This window comes from Solea senegalensis, linkage group LG10 (genome assembly GCF_019176455.1).
Source record: "Solea senegalensis isolate Sse05_10M linkage group LG10, IFAPA_SoseM_1, whole genome shotgun sequence".
NCBI classification, from domain to species: domain Eukaryota; kingdom Metazoa; phylum Chordata; class Actinopteri; order Pleuronectiformes; family Soleidae; genus Solea; species Solea senegalensis.
The window spans coordinates 22,254,067-22,273,160 of NC_058030.1; the positions used below are offsets into that span (position 1 = coordinate 22,254,067).

The window sequence follows — 19,094 nt, forward strand, 5'->3', positions numbered from 1 at the left end:
AGAGGAAACACTGGCAAAAACTCAAACACATAAATACCGTGGAAAAAAATTATCAAAATGTTCACCCTGGCAGGACTTTTCTAAAATGTGTGTTTTCAGAAACTTAACCCACCAATTCCTGCCTACATGTAGACTGGGCCTTATATAAACCTCAGACTGTTGCATTTGCATACACTGTCAAGTAAATATATTTGCTACATGTGATGTGTATGCAGCATGGTGTAACATGCATAAGAGATAAGGAAAATGACGTGCATGTCTTAAGCACACTTACCACTGCTGTATGAGGCATAGGGTTGAATCCACAAAGGTTGCACACTGTGTTCTTGCATTCGGTGCAGGTGTTGTAATTCGGGGGTTTGTCGGAGCCTCTGTTGAGTTCTACCTTACAGAGCGGACAGGTCAACAGATCTGCTTTCGGGGCAACTTTTGTCACCGCAGTGATCTTTGCAGGTTCTGGTGGAGGTTTCTCTACTTTTGCCTGTGCTGAAGGAGCAGGTTTGGCCGGTGATGATGGCTCTTGCTTCTGAGCAGCAGGTGGTTTGGTCTCCCTCGCAGGGGGTATCTTAGGAGAAACTGGAGGTGTAGTTTTCGGAATATCAGTGGACATCTTGCGTGGAGTTGGTGGTGTCGTTTTTGCTTCATCTTGAACAGCTGTGGTTATTAAAGTGGATGCAGAACTTAAGAAAGATGAGCCAAAGCCAAACATCTTCCCTGTGACTGACTCAGCAGGCTTGGCAGCAGAAGGTTGTGTTTTAGGACCACCAAAGCCAAAAAAGCCCCCTGATTCCTGTTTGGGAGGCTGTGCTTGTGGTGGCACAGATTTTGTAGGAGGGGTCACAGATTTTGGAGGTTGTTGTGATGGTTTCACAGCTTCTTGTTTTGCAGGGCCAGTCTTCAATTCAGTCTTCACTTCCTCTGGCTTGGTGGTTTGTGAGAGCTGCACTTGTGGAGATTTTCCACCTGGCTCCTTCTGCTGAGCTAAATCCTGGGCCTTTCCTTGTTCTGTACTTGAAACTACCTGTGTTTCTTTTGTAGATTTGGCCTCAGCTTTGGGGGTTTCTTTTTTGAGTGGAGTGACCTCTTTTTTGAATGCTGAGGATTCTGTAGTTTTCTCTTTTTGGGCTAGTGGTGGTGGTGTATCCTGCTTTTCAGATAAAGGAGGTGTAAAAGCTTTGCTTGGAGAAGCCTGAGGTTTAGCTGCAGGCTGTGGTCCAGTGGGCTCAGATGCTCCCAGCGCTCTCTGCATCTGGCAGTTCAGACAAAGCCATTCCTTCACCTAAAAAGAATTACAATAGAAAACATTGATCAAAAACAAGCAACAACAATGTTCAACGACACAAACCAACTACAAAACATTTTACAGCACAAAAGTATATTCTTATATGACCTACGGTACGTGTATTGTGTATATTTTGGCTCTGGTACTTATTATTACAGATATAATGAATATAATATATATTTGGTGTATAAAACATGAGTTCAATAAACCATAAACATCTCACTTCTGAAAACATCAAACGTCTTTGTACTTTTAGAAATAGTGCATATACTGTAGTAGCCATTAACAATTTGCCATAATTACACAAAAGCACATTTTTCAAAGGTGCAATATTAATTTGGTGCAAATATGCTACTTATGAATAAAGTAATGTAATATTTATTTTGTTGGTATAGACAAATATAATGAGAACTGCTTTTAAAAACAAAAATAAATACATTTGGTTGTAGCTAATTATTTATCTACTACAGTTCAAATTGACTCCTTTTTGCTTGCAAAAAAACACTGCATTGGACTGTTCAGAAGCAACTGATATGGAAATGATATGTTGTTTCAGATGACATAATGTGAGCAGATGTGTTTTCTTGATGTAATTGTGACCATGATAGGCAACTAGTCTTCTCTATTTCCAGTAATGCATACAATAATCAAGTATCAAAGCATACCTGCTTTCTTAGACCCCTGAGTGTACAGTATATGAAACGGTTAGTTTTAGTAGAAAACACTTTGTGTGGTGTAAAGTTAAAACTTTTAGCAGTGAAATGTGTTTAGAATTATGTGTTGATTACTTAAATAAATGGCATCTTTAACTCCCTTTGAAAACACATTTAAATCAATTTAAATTACTTTGTTTAACTTGATGTTGGGATGATTTACCTCTGCCACATTTGGCATTGGGTTAAATCCACATTGATTGCAGGCTGTCATCTTGCACTGTGTGCATATGTTGTAGTTGGGAGGATCTTTAGAGCCCACATTTATTTCAACCTTACACAGTGGACAGACTGACTGATCTGCTGGTGCTTTTGGAGGCACTGATGGAGTTTTATCCACTTGTACAGTTGTGGCCTGTACAGCTGTAAAGGTCTTGTCCTGCTGGGGTTTCTCTGGTTTCTTCTCATCAGTTTTCTGCACAGCAGGGGTCTTGGTGTCTTTTGCGGGCATCGTTTTAGGAGAAGCTGGTGGTGTAGTTTTAGGAGAAACCTGGAATGCGGTGGACATCTTACGTGGAGTCGGTGGTGTAGTTTTAGATTCATCTTGGACAGCTGATGTTATTAAAGTGGATGCAGAACTCAAGAAAGATGATCCAAAGCCAAACATTTTTCCTGTCACTGACTCAGCAGGTTTTGCTGCGGTAGGCTGTGTTTTAGGACCACCAAAGCCAAAAAAGCCTCCTGACTCCTGTTTAGGAGGTTGAGCTGATGGAGGCACAGATTTGGCGGGAGAGGTCCCAGGTTTGGGGGGCTGCTTTGGAGATGATTTCCCTGCCTCGGGATCTGGTCGAGGAGCAGTTATTGGTTTTGCAGGCTGGGGCTGGGGTTGAGCTGGTTGAGAGACTGGTGGTGCAGATTTTGTAGGAGGGGTCACAGATTTTGGAGGCTGTTGTAGTTGTTTCGCTGCATCTTGTTTTGCAGGGCCAGTCTTTACTTCTGGGTTGGTAGTTTGCGAAAGCTGCACTAGTGGAGTTTTTTCACCAGGCTGCTTCTGCTGCTGAGCTAAATCTTGGGCCTTTCCTTGTTTGGTACTTGCAATTTCCTGAATCTCTTGTATAGGTTTGGCCTCAGCTTTGGGGGTTTCTTTTTTGAACGGAGTGACCTCTTTTTTGACTGTTGTAGATTCTGTAGTTTTCTCTTTCTGGGCTAGTGTTGGTGTATCCATCTGTTCAGATAGAGGAGGTGTAAAAGCTTTGCTTGGAGAAGCCTGAGGTTTAGCTACAGGCTGAGGTCCAGCAGACTCAGATACTCCCAGGGCTCTCTGCATCTGGCAGTTCAGACAAAGCCATTCCTTTACCTGAAAAGAATTGCAATAGAAAGCATAAATCAGAAACAAACATCATGTGTTCAAATATACAAACCAAGGAAGAAACAGGTTTCAGTATACCCTTTTCTATTCTATAATTGTGTATTAGAAAGAGACACAATGGGTGGAATTAACCTGCTGTATAAAACATGATTTCAGCAAACCAGTGTAGAGTATATTACAATTTTATAAATGTATTTTCATTGGCAAATAAGTTGTGTGTTATCTAATCAAATTAAAACCTTTGACAGTTAAAGGTTCCAGTGTGTAAAATTTAAAACAATCTTTTCACAGAAATGGACTAATCCCCCCTGCCCCCCAGCAGAAAAAACAGAAAGGAAGTGGTAAAGGGAGTTTATATCCTTTCTCATAAGCAAAGAGCCACTGTAGTTCACTTGGGAAAGGAAGAAAGGTGAGAGGAGAATTCCTTAACATGTTACAATTTGCAGTCTCAACATTTCAGGTCACTCATTTTTACACTGGACCCTTGAATGTTCTTGAAATAATCAACTTTTTTTTTCCTTTTTAAAATTGATACTAAAAAAAAATTAACTAAAAAATATGTAAAATTCTGAAATGCTACCCACAATACAAACAATGGAAATACTGTTTATACAAATGAAATCAACAACTGCTGGGATGACTTACCTCTGCCATATTTGGCATTGGACTAAATCCACATTGATTGCAGGCTGTCATCTTGCATTGTGTGCAAGTGTTGTAGTTGGGGGGGTCTTTGGAGCCCACATTTAGTTCGACCTTGCACAGTGGACAGGCAGACTGATCAGTTTTTGGAGCACCTTGGATGTCTGCTGGTGCTTTTGGAGGCACTGATGGAGCCTTATCCACTTTGGCCTGTACAGTTGTAGAAGTCTTGTCCTGCTGGGTTTTCTCTGGTTTCCTCTCATCAGTTTTCTGCGCAGCAGGGGGCTTGGTGTCCTTTGCGGGCATCGTTTTAGGAGAGGCTGGTGGTGTAGTTTTAGGAGAAACCTGGAATGTAGTGGACATCTTACGTGGAGTCGGCGGTGTAGTTTTAGATTCATCCTGTACAGCCGAGGTTATCAAAGTGGATGCAGAACTCAAGAAAGATGACCCAAAGCCAAACATTTTTCCTGTCACCGACTCAGCTGGCTTTGCTGTGGCAGGCTGTATTTTAGGTCCACCAAAGCCAAAGAAGCCTCCTGACTCCTGTTTAGCAGGTGGAGTTGGAGCTGATGGAGGTACAGATTTAGCAGAAGAAGTCCCAGGTTTTGGGGGCTGCTTTGGAGATGATTTCCCTGCCTCTGGATTTGGTCGAGGAGCAGACTCAGCAGGAGCACTCATGGTTTTTGCAGGCTGCTGCTGGGGTTTACCAGGTTCTTTTTTGGGAATCTCTTCAGGAGCTTTTTGGGAATCAGTCTTTGTGATAGCTGGAGCAGCTTTAGAGGTGCTTTTCTTTGTTGGATCATCAAGGGTTGGGGATTCCGTTTCTTTGGTTGTAATCACATTAACAAGATCCTTTTTGTCTTCAGGAGAACTTGACACTGGGGTTTCTTTGTTCTGTGTGGTGACAGGGACTCCTTTGCTTGAGGGAAGTTGGGGTTTTATCATGGGGAGGCCTGGGGGTTCAGAAGCTCCAAGTGCTCTCTGCATCTGGCAGTTGAGGCATAGCCATTCCTTTACCTAAAAACACACACAGAACCTGAGTAACACACTTTGAGTTTGTTGGCAATGCATTCTTAACAACATTGATATATTGGTAACATTGGTAAGTCAATCTTTGTTTAATGGGAGGGGACAACACAGATTAGACAAGTAAATCATTACAAAAGCTTATCTCATACCTACATTCCAACACTCGTGAAAGCTGTTATTCAAACACCAGTGTAAATTATCAGAAAACATTGTATTTCACTCACCTCGGTTACATTTAGCATAGGGCTAAATCCACATTTGTTGCAGACATTGGTTTTGCATTCTGTACAGGTCTTGTAGTTAGGTAGATCCTTGGAGCCAATATTAAGTTCTGCTTTACAGAGTGGACAAGACTGGTTCACTTTTGTTGATGCTTGGGGGTGATCTGGTTTTGCAGGCTCTGATGGATCTTTTTCCACTTGGGTCTGTCCTGATGGAGGAGCCTTGACCTGTATAGTCTGGTCTCCCTTTTCCTGGTGTAGCTTCTGAGCAGTAGGAGGTTTAACCTCCGTTGCTGAAGTGCTTCTCGGAGAAACTGGGGGACTAGACTTTGGAGACATCTTGTCAGACACTTGCGCAGGAGCAGACATTTTGCGAGAGGTTTCTTTTGTTGCGCGGGACTCTTCCTGAACTGCAGATGTTATCACATTGGATGCTGAGCTAAAAATGGATGACCCAAATCCCATCATCTTCCCAGTCACAGTCTCAGTAGTTTTTGAGTCGGCACGCTGAGATTTAGGACTACCAAAACTAAAGAGCCGTCCTGATTCTTCATGTGTTGGCGGTGCTTCTGGTTGCACAGATTTGGCAACAGAGATTTCAAGGTTTGAGTCTTTGCTTTGTGCTTTTTGGGGCTTTACTTGATCAGCAGACTTCAATAGTTGATCAGAAGATTCTTTAACTACTTCAGGTTTCTTCTCTTTCTGTACTGATACTACTTTAATTGCAGGAGAACTTGGTGGAGTGAGATCCTTTTTCTTCTCAACAGACATTTGAATATCAGTGCTGATAGGAGAAGGTTTAGCAGTAATTGATGAGGCATTTTTCTCATCTTTTGTTGAGGCTGACACAGCATCTTGGGTCTCCTTTACAACAAAGGTTAATGCTTGGCTATTATCAGTTTGAAGTTGGGGTTTAGTTTCCTCTTTCTGTGGTGCACCTGGAATTGAACTGTCCTGTTTTTTGTCTGGCATGTCTTCTTTTTGTGTAGAAACAATATCTGACTTATGATTAGCAGTGACATCTTTTGGAGCAGAAGCAGGTGTGGAAACTTTGTTAGATGATGCCTGGGTTTTCATCTGTGGAGGATTTGCCGTTTCTGCTGTCTTTACAGCTCTTTGAACCTGGCAGGTCAGGCACAACCACTCCTTCACCTGTGGGCAAACCATATTATCTTGAATAGGGGTGTCTGTAAAACATGTACTGTACATTCATATGACATAAGACAAAGTGAAATACCAACAAAAGCAGAGTAAAGTGCAATAAAAATGTTGTCATATATCACTTAGCAAATCTCACTTACTTCTGACACATTTGGCATGGGGTTGAAGCCACACTGGTTACAGACAGTATTCTTGCATTCTGTACAGGTACTGTAGTTAGGCTGACTCTTAGACCCAATGGTAAGTTCAACCTGACAGAGTGGACATGTAGACTGGCCTGGTTTGGCAGTGCTCTGTGTGGCCGGTGCAGCCTTTGGAAGCTCTGCTGTGGCTTTCTCAACTTTAGCCTGAACGAATGGTGGTGCTTTGGTTTGCTGGAGTTCTGATTTACTCTGATCTTCTTTCTTCTGTAGAGCAGAAGATTTGATCTCTTTTGCAGGAGACATCTTTGGAGAAACTGGAGGTGTAGTCTTAGGCTGGTCCTGAACAGCTGAGGTCATCAACGTCGAGGCTGAACTAAAAATGGAAGAGCCAAAGCCAAACATTTTCCCCCCCACTGACTCTGTAGGCTTTGCAGGACTGGGTTGAGTTTTTCCACCACCAAAACCAAATAAGCCTCCTGATTCTGGCTGCCCTACTGTGTTACCCGGTTTCAGTTCAGTTTTCCTTGCAATGTCTGGTGATTTGTGAAGAACAATTGTCTTATGTGGTTCATGTGGCATTTTCTGAGGAGAACCTGACATTGCCTTCTTATCCTCCTGAGTTGTAGCTGTCTGTGCTGTTATAGACAGTTTCCGCTGAGGTGACTTAGGTGCTGATAAGTCTGACTTTTCTTCTTTAGGTGGAGTGATGGTGTCAGGTTTTGCATGTATCTGAGATCTGACAGAGGTGACCTCTGGAGGCTGTGTTACTCCAAGAGCCCGTTGCATCTGGCAGTTGAGACATAACCATTCCTTCACCTTAAAATTTGAAAAAAAAAAAAGATTGATTAATGTAATATTCTGAAAAAGTAATTAACAAAAACATGCATAATTTAAACACAAAAAATACTTAAAAGTATTTATATCGTTATATTAATGAGATTTTTATGTCTCCATTCTTACCGCTGTTTCATTTGGCATGGGATTGAAGCCACACTGGTTACACACATCATTCTTGCATTCAGTACAGGTACTGAAGTTTGGCTGATCCTTAGACCCAACATTGAGTTCAGCTTTACACAGTGGACATGTAGATTGACCTGGTTTAACAGCCAATTGGGAGCTTCTTAAAGTTTTTGGAAGCTTTGAAGATGCCTTTTCCACGTTGGTTTCTTCCAATGGAAGTGTCTTGGTCTGCTGCTGCAGCTGTGGCAGCTTCCCTTGATCTTCTTTCTTTTTGACAGCTACCTCTTTTGCAGACATTTTCGGTGAAACTGGCGGAGTGGTCTTAGGTTGGTCCTGTGCTGCTGAAGTTATCAGAGTAGATGCAGAACTGAAGATTGAGGAACCAAAGCCAAACATTTTCCCACTCACTGACCCAGCAGGGTTGGCAGCATCTGGCTGAGATTTAGGACTACCAAAGCCAAATAACCCTCCGGTCTCTTGCTGTGTTGCTGCAGGAGCATTACTCTGCTTACTTCCAGGTTGACTTGCCTGATCTAGTGGCTTGACTGGACCTTTTATCTGTTGTTCCTGGCTGCCCTGTTTTAAAGGTGAAGTGGGGGCTTCAGGTTTGCCAGACTGAACTGATGGTGTGGACTGTTTTTGCTGTAGTGGTTCTGAGCTGTCCTTCTTTTGTAAAGCAGAGCCTGGAATGTTTGTCTTTTGAAGTGCAGCTGTTTTGCAGGAATCCTTCATCTGGGCTGCAGTGGTTGAAGGAGCTTTACTTGGTGAAGTCTGGGATTTAATTGTCGGAATCCCTGGGGGTTCAGACACTCCAATTGCTCTCTTCATCTGACAGTTCAGACATAGCCATTCTTGCACCTATTGTAAAGTTGAGAAATGGTTATGTGTTGCTATGAAATTGGGATTTACAGTATTTCTGAACAACCCAAGTATTTGAAACAGGTCCTGGAAGAATACACTATAGGTCAATCATGTCAATGTAAAAAGGTAGCACAAGATCTATACTCAAATAAGGTTAAATTCTGACACATTACAGTCTAGATGAAAGGGATACATGAAAAATTAACTTCTGTCCTGAAAAATATTAATGTTTATCATTGCTTACCTCCCCAATAGGCATGGGGTTGAATCCACATTGGTTACAGACAGTGGTCTTGCACTCAGTGCAAGTGTTGTAGTTTGGAGGCTCCTTGGAGTTAATGTTAAGCTCCACCTTACACAGTGGACAGATGGTCTGGTGTGGAGATGTTTTGGACACAGTTTTTGCCTTTGCCAGCTGTGATGGAGCTTTATCCTCTTTGCTAAGGTGGGATTCCTCTAGTTTCTTCTCATGCTCTGACTTTTGAACAACTGTTTTGGTCTCTTTTGCTGGTGACATTTTGGGAGAAACTGCTGATAGACCTTTTGGAGAAATCTTGGGAGAAACTTGTGATTGTGCAGACATCTTACGTGACCCCGGTGGTGTGGTGTGTGATTCTTCCTGAACAGCAGATGATATCAAAGTGGATGCTGAGCTAAAAATGGAGGAACCAAATCCAAACATCTTCCCAGTCATGGACTCTGTTGTTTTAGAAGTATCAGGTCCAATTGCAAGTCCACTTGCACCAACTTTGTTTCCTGACTTCAGCTGTCGATCTGGTGTCACATTACTGTGCAGTTGACTTGTCTGGGCAGATGGTTTCTGGGAACCTAATTCTCCATTTATATCCCGAGGAGTTTTCTGGTCAGGGGTTGGACTAGCCCGTGTTTTATTTTGTGCTTCCTTGTCAGCCTGTGTTACTGCTGTATTATGCGTCTTCTGTGGAGAACCTTGTGTGATACCCCCCTCCTTTTGTACTGTATCAGACATTGGATTCTCTTTCTTTTTAGGTGCATCCGATTTTGGCAGTTCCTTCTTTGGAGCATCCACTTGATTATGAGTCGTTATTTTCTGATGTACCACAGATGGAGACAATTTATTGGCTGTACTCTCCGATTTCATAGGAGGCCCTGTAAGTTCAGATGCACTCAGAGCTCTCTGCATTTGACAATTGAGGCATAACCATTCTTTCACCTGCAACAAGAAAGTATGTCAAATTAAAATATGGAACGTTTACAACACCTGGATTATGTTCACACTTTTCTAGATCAATTGCCAGTATGTACAGTCTGAAGTATACAATGTACTGCTGTTCAATCATTATCCGTCATAAATTTTACAATATATAGCATTGTATTATAGTGTAAATTCAACATAAATTGTCTTTCAGCTCATTACCTCTGAAACATTAGGCATCGGATTAAATCCACATTGGTTACAGACTACGTTTTTGCATTCAGTGCAGGTATCGTAGTTTGGAGGTTCCTTGGAGCCAAAGTTGAGTTCCACCTTACAAAGAGGACAGGTAGATTGCCCTGCTTTGGGAACAGCTGGGGTCATGACCAAGCCTTGTGGAGCTTTTTCTTTATTGGCTTGTAACAACGGAGATGCCTTGGTTTTTTGGTCCTGCTCAAGTTTCTTCCCCTGTTCTTGTTTTTGGAGGGATTTGGCTGCTGTTGCAGTGGACATCTTGGGAGAGACTGGTGGTGTTGTTTTGGATTCATCTTGGCCAGCTGAGTTTATTAAAGTTGATGCAGAACTGAATATGGAGGAACCAAAACCAAACATTTTTCCACCCAGTGATTCCGTAGGCTTTGTAGCATCAGGTTGAGGTTTAGAATTACCAAATCCAAAGAACCCCCCAGATTCATCTTGTCTAGTAGTGGCACTGTTACTCTGTTTGTGTCCACTTGTTTGGTCTGAAGTTTTCTGGCCATGTTGTGGAGTTTTATGATGGGGAACTGGGCTGCCCTGTTTCTGAATTTCTGGTCCTTTCACATCACCCTTTCCTTTCTGTTCTGCTGGTGGTTTCCTCTGAGGGGATCCTGGTGCAGAGACCTCCTTTAATTTAGATTCAACTTGTCCTGGAATGTCTTTGCTCTGAGGTTTGTCTGTTGGGGGGATTTCTTTCTTTAGAACATTGGCAGATGCAGGAACTTTATTTGGTGAGGCCTGTGTTTTCATCATAGGGGTTCCTGGAGGCTCAGATGCTCCAAGTGCTCTCTGCATCTGGCAGTTGAGGCATAACCACTCATTCACCTGTATAACAATTAAGTAAAAAGGTAAAATTAGAGAAACGTCACACATTACATTATTTACCATTTACAACCAAAGTAAAGCAGTCAAGTAATCGTGCAATGTAAAATATTCTTACAGTCTTACCTCCTTGACATTTGGCATGGGGCTAAATCCACATTGGTTACAGACAGTATTTTTGCACTCTGTGCAGATGTTAAAGTTGGGAGGATCTTTAGAGCCCACATTGAGTTCCAGTTTACAGAGAGGACATGTAGATTGGACTGCTTTAGAAATAACTGGGGAAGCTGGCTTTTGCTTTAAAGGAGAATGTGTTCCTTTCAGCTGCTCTGCTGAAGGAATCTTGGCCTGCTGTAGTTCTGGTTTCCTGTCAGGGTCAGGTTTCTTGGGGGAGTTGGTGCCCTTTGCAGATGGTATTTTAGGAGAGACTGGTGGTGTGATTTTGGGCTCTTCTTGAACAGCGGTGGAAATTAAAGTAGATGCAGAACTGAAGATTGATGAGCCAAAACCAAACATCTTTCCTTTCACTGATTCTACAGGCTTTGTATCTTCTGGCTTTGGACCACCTCGGCCAAAGAAACCTCCTGAATCTTGTTGTTTAACTGCAGTGGCACTACCTTGCCTTTGTGTAGGTTGGCCTGTCTGTTCTGTTTTTTTCTGAGGGCCAGTTTCTTGACTCTGCTGAGGTGTTTTCTGACCAGGAGCTGGGTTGGCCTCTTTATGACCACCTGGTCCTTTAGCAGCTTCAGCCTTGACTGGTTGTGCGGCTGGTGTAGATCCTTTACTAAGTGGAGACCCTGGTAAAGAAGTCCTTTGTTGTATTGGTTGTGCTGTTGCAGGCTTTTTTGGAGATGAACTGACCAAAGATGTATCTTTCTGAGTTTCACTTGCTGCAGCAGCTCTCTTAACCTGGCAGTTTAGACAAAGCCACTCCTTTCCCTTAAAACACAACAAATAAACACATTATTCAGATCCATGTTCAATAAACCCACAGATAATTATACACCCCATTCAGACATCATGCAGACTGCCACAAGTTCAGCCCTCAGTGCTCTCAATCCATCCTGAATGCATCATATCAGATCGCAAAAACACATTCTGAGGTGGGTTGAGGATGTGTGTGGCCATATCCCTGAGCTTGCATGAATGCAATCTCAGCTGAGACCACTCCCTCAGCTGTGTAGGACCACTTTGACCAATTGCAGTTTCATATTATTTTTCCACACTAATCAGTACCCATACATTGATTTATTTGCAGTCACCAAGACTCATTAAAACATTGTTTTTTGTCACAAACAGACATGATTTAAGTGGGTATTTAAATATTGTACAGAAGAAAGCCCGATCTGACCTCATGTGGTCACACATCCAGGATGCATTTTAATGCCAAGTGTTAACAGTCATAATAAAAACTGTCCACATGTGGTGGACTCTCTCAGGACAGATGTTAATAGCAGGTCTGAATTAAGTCATTAAGTTAAACAGTAAGCCAAGTAAGAAGGTTTAGGATTTTAGGTGATTAATACTAAACAGAAAAACCTGCTCACATACAGTACACAAAGTCATTTGGCAATAGTGCCTCTGCAAATGAAAAAAAAGTGCTTACTAGCTATAAAGGGCAATATTCATACTTAAAATGACATATGGGGCTGATGAAGCTGTGTAATGACACAGCACCATCAAACAGGCAACCTAACTCATCCCCTGCCATTTGTTTAACTCTGAAATGATAAAACTGATTAACAGTAATGACTGTAATTCAGTGGTTTGAGCTATACATTTTACCACATTCACTTCTACAGAGCACTTGCAAAATACACAGACTGAGCTCCACAAATGTTATAGCCATTCATTTTTGACAATATCACTACTATCTGTCTACTGCAGTGAATTACAGGGTCAAGTGTCATGGCCTTTGTGCTTTAGATGACCTAGAAGATGTAATTCACCTTGAATGTCATATTCCCTGACCTTGTTAGGATTAGGACCAGGAGTCCTAATGAGGCATCATTTTATTGTCTTACTGTGTGTGCGACAGTGTGGTAAGTCAGAAATTTTGAAAGTTAGACAAATTTAAACCCATCACAAAAATCATTCCTATTCAAAGCTAAAGAATGTTGAGAGCTTTGCAGACTGTGTTGCCCTCATCTTTTCGGTGTGGTCAAAGAAAACCTGTCTAACATAACCTGCTCACTCCTGCACTTAACACCATAGAGGGATCTTTATGCCATTATTACACAACCATTTCATTTTGTAGGAGCAGTTCCAAGAGTTTTTAATCACATTTATTAACAGCACAGGCTTTTAGACAGTTTCATTAATTACTCAGCAGCAACAAATGATTTTGGTTGTAAATAATCATATCTTCTTGGTATTGAGATTAACAAGTGTGTTATAATAGGTAAAATATGTTCAGATCAGCTCTGCACAGTCAGCTACATTCTTCTCTCTGGAAAACATACTTTTATCGGAAAGCCTTCCCCAATTAGTTTAAGTTTAATTCAGAATTGCTGCTTTTGTTACATAATATTGGTTTTATGGGGTGAATTTGTCTTCGTTTTAATCTTAAGCACTATGTAATGTGAATCTTAAAAAGTGCTTGATAAACTATTATTATTATTATTATTGTTATTATAGATAATAATAATGTTATTATTAGAATCATCTTAGAGTTAAAGAGCTAAGAAAACATGTAGGATTGTTTGGCCTTGGTGTGAGTCTACAGAGTGGTTTAGTATGTGTTAATCAGGTTCTTAAAGTGCTTGTAGAGTGATTAATAAATATCTCCTCTGACTTTGTCAACCTACAGTGAAATGTGTTACTCACTAAACAAATATGAATTATTAAAATGTTGCTTTAGGTGTTTCAGCTATATTTGCTGCACTGTGATATTGGGGAAGTGTGCAGTGGAGGAGCCCAACATACACACACACAAAGAAACTTTAGTGGGGATCAAAGCCGATGAATGGCGCTTGTGTTTGTACTGAATATTAACGTAAATGCACTGATATCAAACTTCCCCAAACACACACACACTTTAGCCAATCACTATTTGTCATAGCAAAGTGAGATTCTCACTATTTTGGTGTCAGTACATATTGTACACAAACACAAAGCTGGTGTAGCTACAGTCCTGCTCTCTTTGCTCCTCTTTTTACTTCATTTCCACATTGTTATGAATTTTAAATAAAGTGGCAGAGATTTCTGTGTTTTTGCATCGAGGTAAGAACCATTTTGGGACAAAGGAATCTCAGCTAGCTAATAAGCAAAAGACAGCACAGTGGAAGCAGGTGAAGTTACATAAAGCAAATGATAAACAGCTGAGGTTTTTATATCGTTACGCTAATTATGGTTCTGGTGCGTCATCGAGCCACATTTTCAGACAAGCCAAAAAAGTCCTGAATTTAAGACTGGAGAGAACAGTCTGCCCCATAATTCTTAACTCCACACCCACTATTTTCTAAAATATGTATGAAAATATTTCTAAATTATTCTTCAGTACTAGATGTTGTCTATCCAAAAGTAATTATAATCTATCTATTTATGTACTTGAACACCCCCATGAACAGGAGTTTCAAATGAACATTCCAGACAATGACGTAACTACAGACCGGACCATCTGTCAGGTTCTGTAGAAACTTATCTTACCACCTGGGAGAATTTCAGAAAGATAAAGTGATGCATGTAACTTTCTTTGGACGAATTATGTTATATTACTTATCATGGATACATATAATACACCTTACCTCTTTAACATTTGGCATGGGGTTAAATCCACACTGGTTGCAGACAATGCTTTTGCATTCAGTGCAGGAGTTGTAGTTGGGAATCTCCTTCGAGCCCACGTTGAGCACAACCTTACAGAGTGGACATGTGGACTGTCCTGCTTTAGCAGCCTTTGGAGTCTCTGATGGAAGTTTGTCACCTTTGGCCTGTGCCTGCTGGGGTGGCTCATGCTTCTTGTCTTGTTCTGACATTTGGCCAGATGATGGTTTGGTCTCCTTTTTTGTCTGAATTTTGGGAGAAACTGGCGGCGTTGATTTGGGTTCATCTTGAACAGCTGAGGCTATCAAAGTAGACGCAGAACTGAAAATGGAGGAACCAAAACCAAACATCTTCCCAGTCACTGACTCCTGGGGCTTTGCAGATTCACTCTTAGCACCACCAAAGCCAAATAAACTTCCCGACTCCTGCTGGGAAGCTGAGGAAGCAGTGCTTTGCTTACGTCCAGTTTGACTAGTCAGGTCAGTTTTTTGAGACCCTGATGCTCGTTGGGTCTCAGGTGTCATTTTTTGAGCAGCTGGGTTGCGCTGTTTGGGACTTTCTGGCCCTTTCACAGCTTCAGCTTTAATCTGCACTTTCTGAGGTGAACCTGGTGCTGACATCTCTTTTTTGACAGGTTCAACTTTTCTCGGTGTGGGCTTTTTCATGGCAGGTCCTGATGATTCAGAAGTTCCTTGAGCTCTCTGTATCTGGCAGGTAAGACAAAGCCACTCACGCCCCTGTACAAGAAAACAAATGAAAAGATACATTAATTTGGATGATATTAAACATGATAAGTAAATAATATATACATCTCACACAAGTTAAATGGCATCAGAAATAACAGTTGATCCTGGTGAATTTCAGATAATCATAAAAATGTTGAAGATGCCAAAAGTCTGAGCCTGTATCTTCCCCTTAAAATCCCCTGAATCGCAATTATTTGGTCAGAATAATGACATAAAACCCAATGTCTGCAGCCTAATGAGTGTTTTTGTTTTGTTTTTTTTTGTTTTTTTATTAGTTTTTGTATAAAATTAAAAGGATTCTTGTGAATACAGCAAGTGTTGACCTTTTTAAACGATACTGTCCAGACCCAAATAAATGGTTCCCAACCATTTAGGATAAAGCGATAGAAGATGAATGGATTTTGTTAAGACAAAGTATATTGTATATGTTTTAAATAACATGCATGAAACGTCTCTTGGAAAATATTCATTCACAAGTGATTAGGTGTTATATATATCTGTATATTAGCTGCCAAACCATGCACAGGTGAGCTATTATCATGATTTGTAAACAACATTTGCCATTTTTAAAAGTAGGTCCCCCGTTTAGCAAGTTTGGGCAACACTGCTGTACTGTATGCAAAACTTTTTTTAAGAGAGAATATTAAGCAAAACATTTATACTGTATATAAAATGTAATAAGGAACCAGTACTTACATCAGAGTCTGGAGGGCTGAAGCCACACAAGCTGCACACTTCACTTTTACAGTGTGTGCAGGTTTTGTGGTTAGGTGGTTCCTTGGTATGCATATTGAGTTCTGTTGTGTTACAAACTGGGCAAAGGGGCTTAACGACTTGTTTTGTATGAGATCCAGCTTTCGTTGCTGCCAGTGGCGACTGGCCTGGTGTACTCGGTCCCTTTAGGCCTTGTTGCTGGGGTCCAGGTTTTTCAGAGGACTGCTGTTGTGATGTAGTCCTGAGGCCTTGCTGCTGTTGCTGCTGCTGACCCACCTTCGGTGAGCCCGGTTGTGCAACTTTAGGGGAACCCGGCTGTCGTGGTCCAGTTTGTGGTGACACCTGCTGTTGCTGACCTACTTTAGGTGAACTTTGCTGTGAGCCAGGTTTTTGTTGCCCAGCCTTCGTGGACCCTTGCACCCCAGTCTTTGCAGGATCTTGTTGTTGTGTCCCTGTCTTCGGTGGAACCTGTTGTTGAGATGATGCCTTTGGAGAAACTGGTTCAGCTCCACTCTTAGATGTAATCTGTTGTTGAGCTCCAGGTTTAGGTGAACCTTGCTGAATTGGGACCTTAGGTTGACCTCCAGGCTGTGCGTCTGCCTTTGGAGCAGCTTGTTGCCCACCAGCCTTCTTCGGGAGCCCAGCTTGTCCATTTCCATGCAGCTGTGGTGATCCTTGTTTCGAAGATGGCTGGCTCTTTTGCATAGGGGGGACCTGCCCTGATTTTTGGGCTCCCTGCTGCTGCTGCTGCTGTTTAGGGCCTTTGCCAAGACCTGCTCCTGGCTGCTCTCCTCCATGTGGCTTTGGCCCCTGCTGGGGAGGAGGTTTCGTATTTTTACCCCCCTCCCCATCGTCTCCAAATAAACCAAACTTATTCACAGCAGAGGACACAGCATTGAGGGGGTTGGCCCCACTGAGGAACTTGGAGGAGAACATAGCGGGGTCTTCCTCCTCCTCGTCCTCCTCCTCCTCACTAGAGCTGGACTCTACAGAACTGTCAGAGCAGGAGCTGTCTCCTCTCTGTCCAGGCTCTCCCACAGAGGCCTGAGGGAGGGCTGGGGGTGGAGCTGTTGAGAGGGCATCTACAGCCCCACTGATGCTGCTACTGCTGCTGTGGCTGCTGCCGCTGCTGCTGCTGTGGCTGCTGCTCCCTGGACTCTCCTCTGGCTCAGCATCTACGCCAGACTTCCTAAATCCACGACACACACAGAGACAGAAGAAGTGTGAGATGACAAGGAACAAGACAAAAGAAAGTGTGGATGTGTGATTCACATTTACACTGATGGCTCAGCCAATATTCTGCCAGGTTTCTCACATTTATTTATGTTTCTATACTAATATTTTATTCCATATTCTGTCTGTTCTACCCCTGTCCATTATACTTTTACTCGTGTTATATAATCTGCTGTTCACTCTAAGGCGGGATCTTTATCTTAATCTATGAACTGCAGTTTTCTTACAATAGGTGCTTTTAAATGTGAAAGCACTGTAAATGTAATAAAACATCTCCAGTGACACACACACACCATATAGCACCTACTACATAAAATGTACTTTCATCCCTTTTGCTCATTTGCCGCCCCTGCACAGAGAAAACCTCACACGTTCATTTACTCCTTCCAGCTGTTGCATTCAGCACCACGGACAGAGTCGAGAGCTGCTGAAACCTCAGAAATATAGATCTTTTTACTGCCCGGCCACACAATATAGACCTGTGTGAAGCACAGGAGGCCTCTACACCCTCAACACCTTTATGACCAACCCATTTCCAATGAATCAATCCAAGGAAATCAAACATTTTATGATCTACTGTGTAAGAATCACACACTGGTTTTCCACATTCATCAAACAAATGGCACCAAGCGTCAGGGAGTGAGCACGAACACCATGCATAGCATGTTTCACAGCAGCAAGAAGACGGGTAAACACTCTCTCTCTCTCTTTCTCTCCCCCCTCTCTCTCTCACACACACACACACACACACACACACTATCTCTCTCTCTGCAGAAACTGCAGGCACATCCGGGTAGAGGCCCATGGACCCATGGAATAAATGCATGGGGGGGGGGCAATTGATCCTTCTTCATATCATATAGCATCATATACTACAAGTCTGTAATGGGCAGATGTTATTCCAGCGCGTGTAGACTTGGATTGAACGCTTACTACACTCTCAGCTCACCGCCACGAGCAATCATTCACACATTTGCAATGAGTGGACGTGGATATCTTTCACAGAGACGTTCTATCGTAATGGGGGGGAAGCAGCATGCATCACGCGTCACTACTCCAAACCCGACTACATCACTCCGTGGAGGGCTTGAAGGTGGTGACAGCTCCGCGCGCGCGGCTGGAGCAAACACATTATCACCCATTTTGGTGTCCTTGACCTGTAAAAGTAGCCAGTGCTGTTGCTCAAATCAGCGAGGAAAACCCAGAAAAATCCCTGTCAACGATGGCATCTCCCGTGAAACACTATCTGTAATCCCCCCCCTCCCTCCCTCTCTCCCTCCTCACCTCCTCCCATCCTGCAGCCCAGCATCCTTCACCCTCCGCGGTCACAATGTCAAACACTGAAGCGCCGGGTATTTCCAACAGGAACAGGCAGAACGTGGACCTTCATCAGCGGCACATTTGCCTCCTCATCCTTAAAAAACCCTCTCTGATATCTCTTCTGCCTCTTCGCGCGCGCGCGCGCGTGTGTGTGTGTGTGTGATCGCCTCTGAGGATGGAGGGCACAGGCAGCAGTGAGAGAGTGAGAGTGATAGAGAGCGATCAGCTGCATCCTCTCCGCCCCCCCTCTCAAGTGCGCAGGCGCCGCCATCTGACAGGTGATCACAATATATATCACGCACGGAAATTGAAATTAAAGGGGACAACGTGATTTATTTCCACGGAGTCATCAGTGGCAACGTCCTTGAGATTTACCCACGTTTTCTCAGCGACCACTGACGTCATCTGAAATGTGAGTGTGATTATTAGGATGAGAAGCAGCAAATACCGATTATATTCACTATCAACCTGTTAATTATTGACTTGATGGACAAGTATTTTATTTGGTCCATAAAATACAGAAAAATTGAGAAACATCAGTTGATAATGCGTGATTCTGCGTGCTCATATATCGTGTATCCCTACCCTAAAGGCAGAAATGACTGTTTTTCAGATGCTCAGTCGATCATCTTTAAAGTTGTTGACGATTTAGTAATTGATTAATCAATTCATGATCCGTAATCAAGGGATGATGTGGTAATGAGCATGTAGAGATATGTTCAGATCATATTCACCGAA

At 42.5% G+C, this 19,094-nt stretch overlaps 1 protein-coding gene across 7 annotated transcripts in view; it reads right to left on the minus strand.

Annotated features, from left to right (window-relative positions):
- The window catches only part of pclob (piccolo presynaptic cytomatrix protein b), a 72,022-nt gene extending 53,502 nt beyond the window's left edge, over nt 1-18,520 (minus strand). For 5 of the 7 annotated variants that reach the window (XM_044036757.1, XM_044036754.1, XM_044036756.1 and 2 more), the window contains exons 1-12: nt 18,321-18,517; nt 15,786-16,992; nt 14,325-15,080; nt 10,705-11,517; nt 9,721-10,581; nt 8,569-9,516; nt 7,461-8,321; nt 6,498-7,316; nt 5,200-6,348; nt 3,950-4,963; nt 2,159-3,292; nt 275-1,279 (exon numbers count right to left, since the gene is read on the minus strand). In XM_044036757.1, the coding sequence (XP_043892692.1) occupies nt 275-1,279; nt 2,159-3,292; nt 3,950-4,963; nt 5,200-6,348; nt 6,498-7,316; nt 7,461-8,321; nt 8,569-9,516; nt 9,721-10,581; nt 10,705-11,517; nt 14,325-15,080; nt 15,786-16,739 (10,314 nt within the window). In that variant the 5' untranslated portion in view covers nt 16,740-16,992; nt 18,321-18,517. Of the gene's footprint in view, nt 1-274; nt 1,280-2,158; nt 3,293-3,949; nt 4,964-5,199; nt 6,349-6,497; nt 7,317-7,460; nt 8,322-8,568; nt 9,517-9,720; nt 10,582-10,704; nt 11,518-14,324; nt 15,081-15,785; nt 16,993-18,320 lie in introns of all 7 variants that reach the window. The other 2 variants (XR_006361197.1, XM_044036758.1) reach the window with 2 other exon arrangements.
- Nucleotides 18,521-19,094: the final 574 nt, after the last annotated feature.